Source organism: Lagopus muta, chromosome 4 (genome assembly GCF_023343835.1).
Source record: "Lagopus muta isolate bLagMut1 chromosome 4, bLagMut1 primary, whole genome shotgun sequence".
Classification (NCBI taxonomy): Eukaryota; Metazoa; Chordata; class Aves; order Galliformes; family Phasianidae; genus Lagopus; species Lagopus muta.
Window position 1 is genome coordinate 2,529,795 of NC_064436.1, and position 19,248 is coordinate 2,549,042.

At 36.7% G+C, this 19,248-nt stretch overlaps 1 protein-coding gene across 6 annotated transcripts in view; it reads left to right on the top strand.

The window, feature by feature from the left end:
* The window catches only part of GLRB (glycine receptor beta), a 48,483-nt gene that overhangs the window by 11,883 nt on the left and 17,352 nt on the right, over positions 1 to 19,248 (top strand). For 5 of the 6 annotated variants that reach the window (XM_048941453.1, XM_048941451.1, XM_048941450.1 and 2 more), the window contains exons 3-7: positions 2,248 to 2,354; positions 4,653 to 4,720; positions 10,665 to 10,894; positions 13,338 to 13,420; positions 16,113 to 16,253. In XM_048941453.1, the coding sequence (XP_048797410.1) occupies positions 2,248 to 2,354; positions 4,653 to 4,720; positions 10,665 to 10,894; positions 13,338 to 13,420; positions 16,113 to 16,253 (629 nt within the window). Of the gene's footprint in view, positions 1 to 2,247; positions 2,355 to 4,652; positions 4,721 to 4,918; positions 6,326 to 10,664; positions 10,895 to 13,337; positions 13,421 to 16,112; positions 16,254 to 19,248 lie in introns of those variants that run through there. The other variant, XM_048941455.1, reaches the window with a different exon arrangement.

The following is a 19,248-nucleotide window of genomic DNA, read 5'->3' on the forward strand; positions in this document are numbered from 1 at the left end:
TTACAGGTGAAATCCAGGTATGTTTCATCAGCAAGGCTTGTTGAAGGAAATCCAGTCTTTTTGAGAATATTTGGTAGCAGGAATGCTGCTCATTGAGCAGTTCAGTGACAGCATGCTGTGAAAGATCACAGTGAAAGTATGGCTGAGCTCTGCAGAGCTTTTTTCCAGTGGCTATTCTAGCCGCTTCATTCAAAGTCACCTTTAAAAAAGCAGTGATGACTGACTGTGGGCTTCTTTTTTCCCTAACTCAAAGCAGCTGATGCTCTTGTGTCACTTGGTCCTTATATAAATGAGAAAAAAATGTGTGCACGTGACACTGAACTTCAAAACGGAAAGACTTGCAGCAAATGTGACCACGGTAGTCCTTACCAGACAGCAGTGCTGCCACCCTGTCTTCATCACATGACTGGCTTCTCTGTGCAGGAAGCAACCTTGGCCTAATTCGCAGACAACCTCTGAGCAAACAACCTGAGCAGAACCCTGTGTTAACATGCTTCTGCAGTGAGTTTCAGATCTTACAAAATTGCAGCTTTATTCCTCTTAATTGGAGAGACAAATAAACCTGTCAGACTATCAGCTGTATTTAGCTTTCTTTTGCTGTTTGATGCTCGCTCGTTTTATTTCTCAAGCTTTTTTTTCCTCATTTCCTCTTTGCGTTTTACAAGCATCTGTATTTAATTTATGTGTACATATTGTTCCACATGGTTCAGATCATCTTTATTTAATGACTATTGCCATCATTACTATTTAATGAACTTCTTTGAATTATACATTACAGAAATATAAAACAGATTGGGGTATAAGTCTGTCCTTTAGCTATTTGTTTTGGTTTGATATGTCACAAATACTGGGCATATATGATTTAGAAACAAACTCTATGGCTTGCACTTTATAAATACAATGTCAGTAGGCACCTGATGTAGGTGCGTTAGGTGTTAAGATGTGTGACTTGCAAGGAAGCAAAGCCATGAATCTTTCTGCATCAGAGTGTCTGAAGTGCTTGCCTACCTTTTTTCCAGTTACATTAATATTCTTTTCAATCTTCATGTTACAAAATTGAAAATAATATTAACAATTAGCTTTATTTTGCCATGTTGTCCGGTTAGTGGCAGCTGCAAGGAAAGCATACATAGCTGGTTCATGGTATTTCTCTCACAACCACTTCATTGGTAAAGGCCATCACTGAAGGCTGAGCAACAACTGTAAAGGGACAGAAATAGATCAGTTCTTTTACATACTTGATGATCCAAATTCAAGCCAAATATGAAAAGCCATAAACACAACTCAAGGAAAATTACTTGAAGGTAAATTTATCAATTATTTGAAGAGGTTAGAAACCCTGCTGTTATTTAATTGCTATTAAATTCTCAGAGGGTTATTGTACATACAGTAAGGACATACTAGTGGCATTTTTATGTGGCATGTTGGTTATTCTAATGACAGAGAGTCAGGAAAGTACTCAAAAAATGGTTGGAATGCTGATTACAAGAGTTCAAAACTGGAAATTGCTACTGAGCATATTCTACAGACAGCATAAAAATTCACCTACAGGGCATTAGCAGCCTGTTATTGGTGGGATAGGGTCTGGTGCATCTTACTTTCTATTCCACCCGTTTTTGTGTCCCTCTTGTAGCTGCATTTACCCATCACAAGTCCTTTTTAATTTCAGTGATGGTTTTAAATTAACACCCAATGCAATAACAGCAGGGTAAACGAAGATATTTAGGATATTTTACTCTGAAAAACAACCAGCGTGCAAAGCCTTGCTTTCCACAACAAAGCTTTGTCAGTGCTTGCCAGTTCTGCAATGTCTGAGCTCTGGTGGGGCTCGCTGGCACTGGCAGCTGAAAGCAGGCAGCTGCCAAAGCCTCTGTGTAGTTTGGCACCTAAGAAGTGCCTGTCAGTTTACTTGTGTTCCTAATCTGACAGCCACTATAAATAGTTCAGGTGGCTGTTTTCTTCTGATGAAGTTATCACGTCCTTCTGGATACATGTTCAGAGGTAAGGGAGCAGTTAGTGAAATTCTTACTTATTTACAGTATATCTGATGTCCTTCTTAAGTTTACAATTAGTGTATTTTAAAGAGCTGTCTCGTTTGTTACAGCTTCTTGAAAAGTACTGAAACATCACAAAAAAAGCATGGAATGAAACTGCTTTGCTTGTGACCTGGCGAAATTGAAAAATGAGTTAGCCTTAACTTCACAGTTGCTTCTGTTTTAGTGGTAATGAATGCACTTCTTTTTACAGCCAGCAATCAGCTGAAGACCTTGCAAGAGTACCTGCTAATTCTACCAGCAATATCTTGAATAGGCTATTACTCAGCTATGATCCCAGGATAAGACCTAATTTCAAAGGTTTGTCAGATATTTCTGCCTTTTTATTTGATCCTTGTAATTTAACCTTTTTTTATGCACAGAAAGTTTATATAGAAATGATATTCACAACTGTATTTCTGAGATGAAGATTTTACTACAAGCTGTAACTGTAGGAGGTATTTACAGTTTTTTGTTTTAAGCTGAAATATATAGGGATTTCAAGATAATAATACTGTCTGATGCTTTATTATTAAATTTTTCTAACAGATTTTTTCAGTTGAATTAGATTTTTGTAAAATGCATTTTTAAGTATGTCTTTATTGCTCCATTTTAATCAGGCTTTAGCAGTATCCTCGCTTCACAGCATTTTAAACCACTTACCTTCTCTATAGGGGTCCTTTAAGATAAAATTTTGAGAGACCAGCAGTTTCGTTGTTTGGAAATGATGCAAAATTCAGTTTGGAAGATGTGTTAATAATACTGCTTACGAGGTTTGGGATTTCAAATAGATGATGAGTTTATGCACGTGTGATTCTGGGATACGTTGTTGTAGGCAAGTGTTGTAGGAATGTTCCATGTAGGCAAATGTGATTTCCTTTCATATACAGAAAAGGCTGAAATACATATACTCTGCAAAACCTCTAGTAATCATACAGCTGCAAATTGTACTTTCCAGGAATTAGGTTATTTTCCTGATAGAAAAAAGACAGCGATTTTATTATATTACACACATTGAAGTTTATATAAATCGGTTCTTTGTACAGCTTAATTATATTTAGGTTAGGAGTTACTGTAATGTAGCAATAGCATGAGAACTTTGGAAATCTATAATCTTTATTGTGCTTTTGAGGAGACCAGTTTCAGATTTCAGATTCTATCTGAAGCTTTATAACTGCATTAAACTCAATTCTCAGCAGGTTACCTGCTTCTTTCTTATTCTCTGTGGAGTCGTATTTGTTCGTTTTCAGTGCTGAATTTTGTCACAAAAAATAAATGTCCATCCTCTGTTCTGTCTGCTCCTCAGCACAACAGGCTTGTAGCCACTGGTAGAGCATATTGCAGATTGATTTATATTTCTGATGTCCCTGATGGCTCTCTGGTAAGAATTGAGTCTGAAGAAAAAGAGAGGGCATGTAATGTTAGCTTACAGAGAAGTGGGGAAGAAAGGACAATTTCTGACAAGTGATTTGCCTGTGTTAAAATGTTCCTCACACTTGACTGGCTTCCTTGGGCTGTAGTTCCTATTCAAATCTGGTCGTGATTCCTGGCTACCAGTGGTGCAGTGGGTTTGCAGTTTGAATTTACGTCTTATACATGCATACTCTGGGATATTGTACGTAGGTGAGCAAACTATTAAATATGACATTACTTTATAATATAGTTGTTCTCTCTGTCCAGATAGTCTTATACAACTTTTTTACTTCTGAAAATAGAAAGAATTCCACCAAGCTAAGCAGACAACAGATGCTTGTATCCAGTGTGTGCACTGACACTCTCAACATACAGGTGCTAAATAAAACTAGTGGACCATGATTCTCACAACCATCAGGCCACTACCCCCCACTTCATGATAGCCCTCTGTTAACACCAGATAGATGGCTGCCTATCCATTCCCGCAGGGTGACAGAGGGCAGATGTAGCAGCTGTCACACCAGCCCTTTTCAGCTACAGTAATCCTGGCTGTGGAAAAGAGACAAAAATCCAGTCCATCTTGATATCTTCACAGCTGCTGGCTTCTCAAAATTTTTCTTGCCAAATTGGTAATCGTTGTAAAATGGAGCAGCCTTCTGCTTCTCTCCCTCTCGTGCGAGGTGGCTGTGAAAGCTGCATGGAACAGTTTTTATCCCCCTGTGTGTACACAGCTACATTTATACACTTGACTTGCATAAAGAAGTATCCTCTTACAGTGTAAGTAAATGTGTCATCATAAATCAGAAACAGTTATTTGGGATGATAGATCTTTGTTAAATCTTTGGCAGTTGAATGTGTCCACTGCTAGAGATGTGAATTGCATTGCATGTAAAAATAATAGTGGATGGTGCGTTCCGTGATAGCAGAAAATCATGGGATTTGGAAATGACTCATTGATTTATGGTCAATGAAATGCTTTAAGCTTGGTGCTCTGGAATGAGGATTTTTTTTTTTTCTGTTTTCTTATGAAAATGATTCTCATGGTTTCAGTGCAAGCAGATTATACTGTAGCTTTTGAAAACAAAATAGATATTAATTTGAAAATACAAGTTACAAAAAATATTTCATATTGTGATACCACTAAAAGGAAGGATAATGTACCTTTGCTGGATTGTGCAAATGACTAGAAATCTTTTCTTTTTAAAGGAATTCCAGTCGATGTGGCGGTCAATATCTTCATTAACAGCTTTGGGTCAATTCAGGAGACAACTATGGTAAGACTGAAATGAACTGAATGCAGCACACAAGCAGATTTTCTTAATAAAAATTCAGGCTGAGGATTACGAAACGTAAACTGTAAATGATTGTTTTGACTGCACAGACTGAGAAGTAAGGTAATGGGACTAGTGTTGGACCGTGCCTTTTGCTGTAAATCTGTGAATCTATTTAATTCTTTCTTTTTTTGGTCACAGGTTGTCATAACTTTTAGGATCTGTTGTGGGTGAAAGGTAGATGACTGCAAAATGAACATACATGCGAAGATCTCAAGCATTTATGTAGAAAAGCACTATCTGATATTTTGGGACTTGAAGGTCTTTTTACAATGACTTCTCCAATAAATACTGTGAAGAATATTGGGGGAAAAACAAACAAACCACATTTCATTATTGAAGGTATTATGAGGCAGGCTAGGTTTTTCTGTTGTTTAAAAAACAAAGGAGAGTACAGTTTGTTTTGTCAGTATGTGAGAAGCCACAGCCAGGGCATATACTCAGGCTCTGGGGTCCCAAGGCAGTCCCACACCGTCCACTGAAGAAATGGGTGCAGTGCTCTGCTGTGTCCATTGCATGGGGGCAGTTCCTCAGATCTGGTTGCTTGTCTACTCCTGTGGCTAAGGCAATATTCCTCGTCCCAATGGCAGAGAAATAATAAACTATAATGCAGCTAATAAATAATAAAACACCTTTTATTGCACATCCAAGCCAGTACCTGCTTAAAATTCAGAGCCAGCTCATGTGTTACCTTTAATGACATTTCAGTGAGTTGCTCAAGGTTAAACAGATGCAATGGCTGAAGTAACTTTTTTTTTTGAGCAGCTTGGCCATTTCATCCTTTCATTGCTAGGAGTGAATAAAGGATTTAGATCTGATTGGAAATGATAGTAAGTCAGCTAATGGTATTAGCAGGAAGTGATATTAAAACAAAGAATGTAAGATGAAGATATTTTGAGATTTATTTCTTGAAAACAGCAAGAGGACTGCAGTTTAAAGGAGCAGGCAGGAAAAGCAGGAAAGTAGGAGTGAAATGAGTATCTAAAATGGCAGGTATATTAAGCCAGATGGCCCTTTCAAGTTCTTGAAATTTATTACATGCTTTAAAAAGTGACTTTTACAGAGGCTTTTTTTTTACAATTAACCATATCCTAATAGTAACAGAACATGAACGTAAGGCCTGTGTGTCTCTCCAAAAAATAAAGTATCCTCTCTACAGCAATGCATATAGGCCTGCCTGTGAATTCCTGTCCAGTCATTCACAGATTTTACTTGCATGTTGCATAAGGTAGTCATGCTCTCCTACATATTTTAGAGCTTCAGAAACCACCCTCATTTTATGCTTTTATTTAGATTTTTGTGTCCAGCCAATCGCTGTGATGCCTTGGTTCACAAGGGCTGAACTTCATATTTCCCTTCCTTATCTCATGTAATAATAATGTTTCTCCATCATCTGAGTTTGATGGGGAGTCTCACACATCAAGGGAATGACTCATTCCGCGAAAGACTACATGCTTGGACAAGCTGCACAGTCTGTTTCAGCTGAAAACAAGAGGATCCTAACATGAAAGTCAATATATCAAAGCAGAGATGGAGCAGGACACAGAGGTGGGTGCTGAGACAGGCACATGATTCATTCTGAGTTAAAACAGGGAATAAAACTGGCTAGACTGAGAGCGAGGAAGGCATGCAGATACGTTAGTGGGACCAGAACTCTGCAAGCCTGTCCCCTGTGGGCACGAGGAGTTGTCTGGTAGCATCTCAGACTGCTTTATCAGTGTCAGTGAACTTCGACTGGCCAAGGACATGGGAAATAATTTTATGTCTTAATGTCAAATTCACTCTTTGGCTCCTTTGGTGAAAATCAATTACTTTTGCTTTCTATCCTTATTGTCCCAGAACTATTTACGTTCTTAGCTATGCAGTTTGCTCTTCAACAAAAATAGAGTGGTTGACTGCCTGCTGAGGTAGAGTCTACTTAGCTTTAGGAGAGAAAGGGTTTTGTTGTAAAAATGTGTTGACAGGTTAGAAGGAAGATTGGTGGAGACATAGCATTGACCCTATGCCCGTTCTATACAGTTCTAATCAAACTTGTGCAAAAAATGAAGGGCAAACAATTGCTCCATTTCTAGCAAAAGTAGAGTTCGTGTTGTACTGCTGAGTATTAGAGACAATTGCCTCGTTCCCACGTGTATCGAGCAACTGGAAAAAAAGAACAAAAACTAGCAACTACAGAGCAAGTAAGAACTTTTACAGCTAAAATAGAGAAGGGCTCATACCTGAGATGCTACTTTCAAGTAAGCTCCCTTTACCTGAACTCCTATAACTTGTTTTCTTCTGGTTTTGCAGAGTACTTGTCTGGGATCCCCATGGCAATTCTTCCAATTTTTCAGAGATTGTTTTAGAGGGCAGATTTATAGGGTAATACAGGGATTATGTTGCACTTCAAAACTGTTAAAGTCAGGGATTTCTAGAGGTAGATCCATTCTTTTATAAATATCCATAAGGCTGTAATGTTTTAGCTGTACTAAGGATCTGATCTTCTGTCTACAATGACAATTCATTCTTAAGGTTTGTATTTGCAGTGTAACCTTTCTTTTCTCACTCAAAGTCCACCTCCTTCTTCTCCTTTAATTTCAAACCTTACAGAAAAGTCTTCTTAATGTTCATGCTCTTATTTCACTTTTCTTCTTTTAATCCTATGAATCACAGAATCACAGAATTGTAGGGGTTGGAAGGGACCTCCAGAGATCATCGAGTCCGACCCCCAATGCAATTCTCTACTTTGCTAATCTGTTAAAAGACGGCACTCTACGACTATTCTGTTTAAAGAGAGTGTTATTATGCTTGCTTTCTTTGTATCATTGTAGGTCATGTAGAAAAAGCCTTTCACGATCTACTGTGTGCTCCAGTTTTTAGAGAGAGAAGTATTGGCTATGCCTAGCTTCTGGCCTGAGGAGTTTTTCTGGCCACGTGCCCACTGCTTTTAGTAGGTTGCATTGGAAATATTTCCTAGAAGTCCTCCCCTTTCGGCTTCCCTTGAAAACAGCTTGCCTTCTGTTGGAGTTTCATGGGGAAACAAAGCCCTGTAGAACACTTCAGTGATTCTTTTTGCCTTCCCTGTTCTCATTGCCTTAATGGTAATGAATGACTTTTTTTTTTTTCCCCATAGCGTCTGGCTTTTAAATTGTTATTTGACTCCCTTTTACTTTAAAATATTGGCCATTCTGCAATATTCAAAAAACATCTGTAAAATTCATGGGAGGGAGACCATGTGACTCATCCAGACCACTTTTTCAAGCCTACATTGAACCTAATTGCAGTACAAGTACTGAATCTGAAAATTCATTACTCAATTTTGGAAAAAGTCTGTTCCCAGTCCTCTTAAATTCGATTTGTACCAGATCATAGCCTGTACTTCTGTCATGTGCTGTAATAGTTTGTATTCTGCTAAATAAAACCTTTGCGTGTATTATTTTTTGTAGATACAGAAGTGAAGTCTCCTGACATCTCTTAATTAAACATTCTTCATACTACCTTAAGTATGTGGTTGCCATCCTCCCCAGGTGAACGCTCTATGAGAAGTTTCCAGTCATTTGTGTAGGTCTGAACCTACTCGTTTTAGGCTAATGGGAATTCTCTTCCACTGACTGAAATGGGAACAGAATCAACATCTTAAACTGCCACTAATTTAATAGTTTAGTTTATTTGACTTCCTTCCTTTTTCTATTATAAAGAAAGTGAAGTAGTGTCCACCTGATCTTACCACAAATTCCTATTTTGACAGTGGATTTTGATTTTCCGTGATTTAAACATCTCCTGAATAGCTGAACTGAAGGCAGGTGTTGGAGAGTGCTTATCATTTGCTTATGGCTGTGAGAATAATTTTGATTTTGTTAAAACAAGGATAATGCACTTGTTCATGAGAAAATTGATTTTTATGTAATGCTTAAGTCTGAACAATATGCAGGATTTGTATAGTTTAAAATAAATGCTTTCACTTGGATGTGAAGTCCATATGGAATGGGAACTTCAGAAACAAACAAGTAAATTTTGAATTGTATCGATATAATACATTCTGAGATGATGACCTGAATTCCCTTACGCTCTGAAGCTTTTCTATGGAAGCCTTCCAACTCTGTCACTTTGAATTGACTACTATTTTATGCTACTTCTTTACTTTGACGTAATAATAGAGGTCTTTGAACAAATAAAAATCTGACTATATCTATTCTTTTTTTACTTCCAGAAACAGACTGCCAAAAAGTAACAGTTCTCTCAGAACTATGCATATTAATAGATGTTGCCTGAGATCTTTCTGTTTAATTTTGATGCTTTGGTTTTTGTTATAATGCAGTGGGGAAAAACATTACACAGTCTGTTTTAGTAAAAAAAAATACCTGGGCTGGATATGGGAAGGTGAGCACAGGGGATTAACAAAGGGAAATCAGTAGGGTAAACTACTCTGCATGAGATCTTAATCAAGAATTAACATAAGTATCTCAACATGGCACTTGCTTTGGACTGTAAATATACAGCTTATAGCAAGTACTGCAGAAGAGAATTCACAATATATCAACAGAAAAATGCCTAAGAAGACACTAGCTTGTACACTACATTCTTAATTTTTTATGTTGAGTTCGTTGACAAATCAAAAATATTTCATGAGCCATCACTCACAGATATCTGCCTTTTTTTATGTAATTGCAAAGCACTGGCAGGTATAATCTCAGGATGCTTTGTGCCTAATAAATAATTACTTAAAAAAACCAACAAAGTAACCATGCTATAAAATACAGCAAGGAAGACTAGAGGTAGATTTACCTTAATTATAGAATCTGACTTTATTTTTGTCTTTTACTTTGCTTTAACGATACTTTTATTCCTTTCTCTGTATGTGAGCTGCCTGGTTTACGTTTGCATAAAAAAGAAGCATTCGCTTAGATGTAAATCTGAAAAGCAGAAAGATGTAGATGCAAGACTGAAAAATCCTAACTGACATAGTAGGTCAGATTTTTCCTTTGGATGCACACAGCTTTCACTGAGGACAGCATGCATGTGGGTTTCGTTCTGCCCTGAGACATGTGCTACTCCAATTCCCAGTGGCAACATTTGCTTCTCATTGAGCATGGTTCTACTACTGTCCATCCTTGACTAAAACTCCTGAATTTGGAAGAAAGTTCCTTCTATGTAATGTCTTGATTTACTCTTAATTTTTTGTGGCCTGTTCTGTGCCTGTTTTCACACAAGCTGCCTTAGGCCTTATGTTGTACAGTCATCAATTTTCCTACTGAAATAGCCCCAAATCACTATTAGAGGTCCCAAGGCTGTATTCTGTGTTTGCAGTTGTAAGTCTGCTGTCTTCCTGGTCTGTTTTCTGCTTTTATGGTGTGGCATATTGCCATCACTATGCCATTTAACGAACTGGAGAATGCTTTTATAAGGTGTTATATTGCCATCAGCATGCTACTTAACCAATTGTGTAACAAACAGGAGTTTATACTTCCAGGATTTGCTGATAGAAGTGATGCTGTGTTAGCAGCTGCAGTAAATCAGTGTAGTTGAACTATGGCTTCCTCTGTGCTGCTGCCTACTTTTCTTTATGCCTGTGTAACATGGCTACTGTCAGAGGGGATGCAGAAAGAATCCTGGAAGGAAAATCTGCTCCTTTCCTTTAAAAAAAAAAAAGAAAAGTGGTTTTTTTTTAATCTAAATCTGATATATATTCTACCTATTATTAGTAAATTGCTTTAAAATTAGCACGTACTAATGCTACTTGAACAGTGATTCATGCCTACCTTTGTGATAGAAAAATCAAGGCATAAATTGCTTTTTTTCTGTGAATCTGTTACAGTGGTGTGAGTCTGATACAATGGTATTCTTTCCCCATGATTGTCTTTTGTTTAGACTTTTGTCTGGTCTAATTCTTACGTACTCTTCCCATCAGGATTACAGAGTGAACATCTTCCTAAGACAGAAGTGGAATGACCCCAGACTCAAACTGCCCAACGACTGGAGGGGTTCAGACACTCTGACAGTGGACCCAACAATGTTTAAATGTCTTTGGAAACCAGACTTGTTCTTTGCAAATGAAAAAAATGCGAATTTCCATGATGTCACTCAAGAAAATATCCTTCTGTTTATATTTCGGGATGGAGATGTCCTAGTCAGCATGAGGTATTTTATTGATAAATTCATACTCTTTCTGACTTCGGTCAGTTCATGACTTGATGGGAGATAGATGTACTGTTAGACTTAATAATGCAGTTTTTGATTAAAATTTAAACATATATGGCAATTTTAAAACAACGCTGTCAAAAATGAAATGTGTGAAAATAAATCCGGAGATGTTGCAAAGCACGTAGGTTGATAGCACAGGAAGTACTAAAATTTGACATGTTTGTATGTTAATATATCATGTTAAAGTAACATTAAGTAGGCTAGTACTAGTAACAGCATTAAAATTTATACAGTTATCTAGATTTTTAGAAGCATAATGAAGTGAAAGAAGGTTGTGCTGTCATTCACCAAGACCTGGACAGGCTGGAGGGTTGGGTGGAGTAGAACCTAATGGGGTTCAACAAGGGCAGATGCAGAGTGCTATACCTGGGGAGGAACAACCACATGCATCACTGCAGGTTAGGGGCTGACCTGCTGGAAAGGAGCTCTGCAGAGAAAAACCTGAGTGTTCTGGTGGACAGCAGGTTGGCCACAAGCCAAGCCAGTATTGTGCCCTGGTGGCCAAGAAGGCCAATTGGAGTGCACTAAAAAGAGCTTGGCCAGCAGGTCAAAAGAAGGCAATTCTTCCTTTCTATTCAACATTAATGAGGCTGTATCTGTTCAGCAAAGTTCCACACTTGAAGAAAGACTGGGAACTTCTAGAAAGAGTCCAGCAGAGGGCCACAAAGATGATTAAGGATGTGGACCATCCCCATTATGTTTTAGCAGAGGAGTTGGACCAGTGGATCTCGAGGTCCGTTCCAGCTCCTGTGATTCTGTGATATTTGGAGTAATTCCTTCAGCAAAGTAACATAATTCTCACCACCTGAATTTCTATGTTAACTAGTGCAAACAAGGATTATCTCTTACTGATTTAAAAAAAAGGCTGAAATTTAAAAAGTGAATATAAATGTTTTGTAAAAGTACTAGGATGTGATTCCAGTTAAGATCTATGCTTTACTCAATGTAGATTTTTCAGAGGACCTCCTTAAATATTTAATTTCATTGCAATGAATGCATACTTCTTTGTGTTTTTGTTTATGATAGTGATAGTATTCTATGCCATAAAAACAATGATTTGTTGTAAACAGCCAAATTTTTTAATTAAAAGGAATATAATGAAGATTTACAGCCTATAGATGCAATGATTTGCAGAGATTAGGTTCACTTTCTAACAGTATTTTTTTTTTTATTTATTATTTTGCATAAACTGAAACGTACCACCAAAATGCAGGAAAAAGTTATTTCTCAAAAGCACTGTAACTTTACCATTAAGAGGGGACAACTTTTGAAATTATGAATACATGAGGTTTTTATTTGCAGAGTGGAAGTGGTTAGAAAGAAGAAAGAAGATAGGAGAGTCTGTGTTTGTTTTTGCTCATTCTAAATCAGGATGAGAAAATTAAATCTCAAGACTTTTGCAGATGAAGGTCAGAAAAGGAATCATAGAATCAAATGAATTGGACAGTGTAAGCATTTCATTTGGCTCATTCTGAAGGTCCTGTTCTGATTACAGCTGTTTATCTAGCAGTTTTTGAAGTCTGTAGAAATTAATATTTCAAAATAGAAAATCACTTTCAGCTACAAAAGCAATTTTGATTTTAAATATGAAAATTTAACAGTTGGAACTTCTTTGAGGTTTTTCCAGGTTGTAGCCATTTAGATCAGCTAGGCAAACAGGAACTTTTGGTAGTTGATATTGATAGTTGAGGTGACGTCTCAGGGATCTTGAATGGCACATAAAGAGCAGATGGACATTGATTATTCACTTTCTTTTCCAGTAGAATAATCATAAGACCAGGGCCAGGGCAGATGAAAGGAGACCATTAGTGTGTGTGAAGGATAGTGTTCTCCTTGTTGCAGGATGCTTTGTATAAATAAAGTTTACATAGTAAATTTGAGAAAGCAACAGGAAGCTTCTTGAAGGAAAAAAATTCTGTCAAGCTGTCTTAAATGAAGGAAGCATCACTCACTTCTGGTTTAGGAAGGCACAACTTAAAGGAGGCTGCTGGAAATGTGGGAGAATGTCATTTCCTCATTGCTGTGGTCTAATATTCTTCTTCAGAAGAGTCCCACTGTCCACTGCTGGAGACAGATTTCTTTTCAGTGTGGACCTTTGGTTGGGTTGTTCTTAAAAATTATGTCTTTTGCCATGTACTAGTAATCCTCTAATTTGTGAAATTCTGTGTGTTTAACACTGCATTATTAAACTACTAGAGGTACTTAAGTTTCTGATTAGATTCCCAAATTTTGAAGTGCTATTTACTATAATTTCTGTTATTTTTCTTCTACTGTTTTGGAAACTGAAAGTCGAATACCTAGGATTTTCCTTTTTCTTAGTGCAGTCTACTCCTTACATGACAGCTCACCCTATCTTTAAATTCTATTTCTGTATTTTTAGATTGTCTATTACTCTGTCATGCCCTTTGGACTTGACCTTATTTCCTATGGATACACAGCGCTGCAAGATGCAATTGGAAAGCTGTATGTAAATTCATCTTTGCCTAACAACACATTTTGTGATGAATCTTGAAATGAATATTCACTGATTCCCACCAACGTAAATTTCCCCATGAAAAACGTTTCTTACGGTTGTGTCACCATGCACCCTGATTCAAGCTTTCGCTGTTAAGCACAGTGGCAACTGCTTAGTATTCCAAAAACAATTGCTATAAGCTTAGTAAAACAGGAATACGTATCATTTGGAAAAAAAGAATCCACAGTTTCCCCCGGTGGTTTTAACTTCCACAACCTGTGCTTTTTTGTACATGGTCAGGGTCCATTTTATCCCCTTGCGTTGATGACGCGCCGTGTCATTTGTAACTCCTGAAGTACTGGAAGAAAAGAAAATTACTTGATGCCAATATCTGAGAGCTTTTAGTGTGCAACCTTTTCAAAATGTTTTCATAATTTGCTGTGGATGCGGGCAGGCATATCTCCCCTGCTAGTCCTTTTTTGGTAACCTGGTTATTTGATCTCACAAAGGGGCAGACAGGTCTCATCTGTGAAGGCTTTCATGCCATGCTGGAAGTTGCAGCCAAAGTGCTTCTGAAACCCATCTTCTTCCCTGCTCCCCAAGTATAAGGGCATCTATTCCAAAAGTCCTGTAGTCCCATCCTTGTTGATCCTACTTTCCTGGCCTTTTGTTTCAACTAAGGATGAGCGTGATGCAGGGGAGGAAGGGTGCTTCCTCCAACCTGTTCCTGCTGCAATATAAAAGCTTTATTCTGTTGTTACTGCCCCAGATCTGCTGAGGAAGCTGAGATTAAGGAAGGAAAGACAGAAGCAAGGAAACAGCAAGGTTAAACAAAGCTGAACAGGACAGCCTGGTGATGGCCAGGTAGTAATAATGATCAGAGCTATACAATTTAGTTTTTGATTGACAGCATTTACCCTTACAATTCTTATAAGACCGTAGTGTTACAGTTTTAGTGTATGCCCACTGTGCATATATTAGCTGAATTAAACTTGTATGGTAAACCCAAACAAATTGGTGGTTAATGTGAAAGTAATGGAAGTTGGCTCAAACTTTCTCAGTCTGGGTATCTCTACAAGTATGAAAAAGTACAATTTTTCAAGGGAGAACTACTCATAAAAAGTTGCCAGTAACTTAATCTGATCAACCTTACTGTCTCTCTCCATGCTAAGTTGATGTATGTAGATTAGGGTGCAGAAATGCATTTTCTGCTCCTTTGGAAAGATAGTGTGAACTGAACTTTCTTCTACCTTTTTATTCCTTTGACTCCTATGGCTCCCAGTCTGTCCCCTCCAGTTCCCACAGTGAGCTTGCTTTCTCTGTTATCCTTTGGTGGCTTTATTTCAATATGTTCAGTTCAAATTTTTGTCTTTCTGGTTGTTAGGTTTCCAAGATGAAGCAGCCAGTTTTTATTAAACAGTTCCTTGTGTGTATGGTTATGATCACTAGTTCAGCACATTCCCAGTGGACAAGATTTTCAGTGCCCATTAATTATATTGTAAAAGATCTCGGCGGCTTTATGATTTGATAAATGTTGTAAAGAGGAGAAAATGATTTTATGAATTGATCTTTAAGACAACTCATTTTTTTATATTATCTTTTAGCTTGGAGCTTTGAGGTGTGATTTTTATTAGGTTGTTGTTGACCTTAAAGAAGTTGGCTAATGAACGATTTAACTTTTTGAATGGCATCTATTTTTCAACAATAAAAACAGTTTATTTAAATCCACCAAAACAAAAATGGTTCTTTAAACATTTCTGAGGCTTAGAATTACAAAACGCTTCCTACCAGCTCAATCTTTTTATATATTTCCTCAGCTTTTTTCCCATATAAAGCACATTATCTTTGAGCAACCTGGTCTAGAGGGAGGTGTCACTGTCTATGGCAGGGGGTTGGAACTGGATGATCTGAAAGGTCCCTTCCAACCCAAACCATTCTGTGATTCTCTGATCTCTGTGTGAAGTTAATTCTTAATAAACAGAAAGTAACAGAAAAACAGCATGTAAAATCATGACTATAAGTGTGTATTTATTTAATACTGTGTTATGCTTGTGTTATGCTAGTGCTGTTGTATAAATCATGTTTTAGATGTATGTTGGGGTCTCTCCATATTCAGGAGATTATGATGGTGCTGAGGTACTGACTTGATTTCAATAGGACTACATATCTACTTGAATTTCTTGTCATGTATTTCCTAAAGCACAGTGATTTCATGAATCAGGGCTTTTAACCTGAACAACTAAGTAGAAAGGTTGTTTTACACAAAAGCCAAGTAACTAGGTAATCAGGAAATTAGTAGGTGCAGCGTTAATTTCTGTTGCAGTTACTTGGACTTGTGAGTGTAGCTGAAATTCAGTATGTTTTTCATGCTTTACTGAAGTGGTGTATGAATGATTATGCAAACTTTAAAGCTGTGGAATCTAGAGTGCTGCTTTATTTGTTTGGATAGTGATTTCTGTAACAAACACCTCTTAATCGTTGTAATATTGCCAATAATATAATGTCCTACCTGGCAAATCTTAATGTAGAACTACATAAAAATTCAGTTGTGGATTATCTCATTTTTTTTTCCTAATTCTTTGAATAGGAAATTAAAAAAAAAAAAAAAAAAAAAAAAAAAAGTACATGCTAGATTTTATTGCTGAATTTACTTTGCTTAAGATGGGACATTAAATAATAATAATAATTTTCTTCTTGTAGTTGGTTACACAACTGATGACTTACGCTTTATCTGGCAATCTGGAGATCCTGTACAGTTAGAGAAAATTGCTCTGCCTCAGTTTGATATTAAAAAGGAGGATATTGAATATGGTAACTGTACCAAGTACTACAAAGGCACAGGTAGGTGATAGAAGTGCTTTTCATGGTAAAAACTGTAAGCTTCCTTCTGTTATTGTTTATGGATAATGATTATATTCCAGTACACATCTTACATTTTAATGGGAGGAAATGGGTTACTTTTAGCTAACCTGTAGTACATACCATTGTAACAATCACATATAATTACTGCAAACTAATTCAAATACATAAAGTCTAGATTGAAAATTAAATGGAATTGAATGTTTTTCTTGATTTGGCTTACATGTCTCCTGATCTTGCCACTGCCATTTTGTTTCTATAGTCTGGGTAATTTTCTATTCTTGTAAGCACTTTTCTGATGGGCAGTTAATGTAGAATTGTGCTACCTGCAGCAAAGTAGGGTAATTTGGGTTTTCTCGTTGTTCCAAAAATTGATAGTATTAGAGTGTAACTTTAAATGTTTCTTCCTGCAGGTTCTTCTTTCCTGTAAGTTTTCTTGAAATGTGTCACTGTAGAAAGCTGTTTGCAGTCCTCAGCTCTGTATGATTCAGTCCTGAGACTCTATTTGACAAAAAATTTCTGCAGAGCTTTCTGGCTTCTAATGATTTATCATTTCCACTTTGATTAATTAATTTCTGCCTATAATTATCCAAACTACTCACATTCCGTGGCAATCCCAAGACTTTTCATAACAACTGAAATCAGCAGTGTGTGTTTTAGTCAGTGCTATTGCATCATATGCACAAATCTCCCTTTAAAATGAAGATGGCTGTGGCACTTTTGCCACACTTTTGCCACTTTTGTGGCACTGAAGCTTTTCTGCAAAGATCCTTTTCTAGTTTCTTGCTGACCATTCAGCTGCAGTTGAGAGTCTGTTACTTGCAGTTGTTTCTGAGCTAGATCCCAAGTGTGAAGAGATCTCAGGTAACCTTTATGTAGCTTGGAGTTAAGGAATTTAGTCTGAAAGAGATAATTAAAATTGAATGTTATTTTTTTATCTGCAAAATGAATGAGTTCTTAGCTTACTAAGTACATAATTCCATATCTCAGATTATTTACATTTGAAAGTAGTGTGAAATTACATCTCCTCAGGACAATGCTGTATTGATGAAAGCACAACCAGCATTGGTATTTAAATCCAAATTTGGAAATGATAAGAGGTTTCTTAGCAGTGAGAAAATTATTTTATTCTTAAATAAGTAATGAGTTTACTGAAAAATTAGGCTATGAAGTCGTGGAAAATTAAATAGATTGATTGATTTTGCAGTTCCCAAGTAAAATTCATAAACATGGGAAAATTGGATGTAACACAAAGAGACTTCTATTTCATTCAAGGGCAGAAAGGAACACTTACTCCAAATTGCTATCTTGTAATTGTGTTGTCAAAGTTAGCATAATGATGTTATGTTTTGTCATAAACCTAAGGTTAAACATCTAAAAAATTGATATTTGTGCATCTTAGTTATTTTTAGGATTTCTGGAATCTTAAAGATAATTCTAAGAATTGATCATTACATGCTGTACAATGAAACTGGAAAGAAAGCCAGCGTTGCTCTTTGAAGTTCCAACACCTTGTGAGCACAGGTTAAAATGGCACTTTGCAAAGTGCTCAGCAAGATGGTCACATTATTGTGGGCACATGATTTGACCATGAATGAAAAGATCATTAGAAGAACCATCAGACTGAGTGGAATTGCAACATTAAATTTAAGAAAGTTCTCGTAATTCTTTTATTGCTAATCCTTTCTGTTTAAAAATGAAAATCATCCATGTTAAGTCTATAATAAAGACTGGAGTTAATGCATCGTTAATGTGGATTGAATAGGTAAGTATGATGAAGTATTTTAAAGGCTGCTTTCAGGAATCAAGAGCTGTGTGATTTACCTTTAATTCTTATATTGAAGAAATTTCACAGTGCAGATATGCACATAATTAAAATTAATTCTATTAAGGATTTTATAAGAAAAACAAAAGGCAGTGTTGCAAGTACAAGCAAGTTTTCTAAGGTATGGCCTATGCAGGAGATCGTTGCCAATGGCAGAGAACTTATTCTTTTGGCCATTTACATCAACTGATGTTTTATCATGCCTGTCTAAGTAGAGAGTCAATAAATTTGGAACGTCTATAACAATAATCTGAGTATTTAAGTTGCAAATTGCCTATTTCTCATTTACCAAAATGTATGACAGATCCAACAAGTTCTTCAGCAACTGAACAGTGAGAGCAGCAGATAATCTGTGTGATGGAAATGCCGCACAGAACGCATTTCTGGCAGAAAGCAAATAAGAAATGATGTTTGCAGTCTCCCTTGTTTGAATGTAAAATCTAAAATTCCTAGAAATTAGTCAGAAGTTCTACAACTAGAAAATACTGGCAAAGATAGAAGGCTGCAAAATACCATTTAAGGTCTTCTACACAGCAAAGGAGTATTCTCGTTTTTTGTTGTTGTTTTCATTACTATAGGCTCACCAATATTTTGAAATGACTTGCTATTCTAGGATAGTTGTTTTAAAAAATACACAAGATAAGTAGATACTTTTTTCAAAGATTCTACATTTGAAATTAGATGTACACCAATTCTTTTTTTACAGATGGACATTGGCTTGAGTTTTGATATTGTTCTAATGTAATTTAGGAATGCCTTCTCTTCATTACAGAATAGTTTCTGATGTATTCTTCTGTTATCTCCACCAAAATCCTAGTATCTGCTGCTTTATTTTTTGTTGAATTCATCTTGTTGAACATTTTCTGAAGTGTTTGTATGTTTTAAAAGCTTTGCTACAAAAAATTCAGCATGTTTCAATTTTAGGAGTTATCTATATCAACTTTCAGTATTGGGGGCATCTCTGCTTTGGGTCACTTTCAGATCACCTCTTTCCATTCTAACCTTTCTAAATAAATATGTTTTTATTCCATCTTATTTGCGAATTAATGCTAAGTAGAATTTTCATATGAGTTTAAGCTCATACTAGCTTAAGCTGCTATGACTGCCAGATCCCATTGGTTGTAACTGGCCTGCGTGTTGAAGCCTGATTCA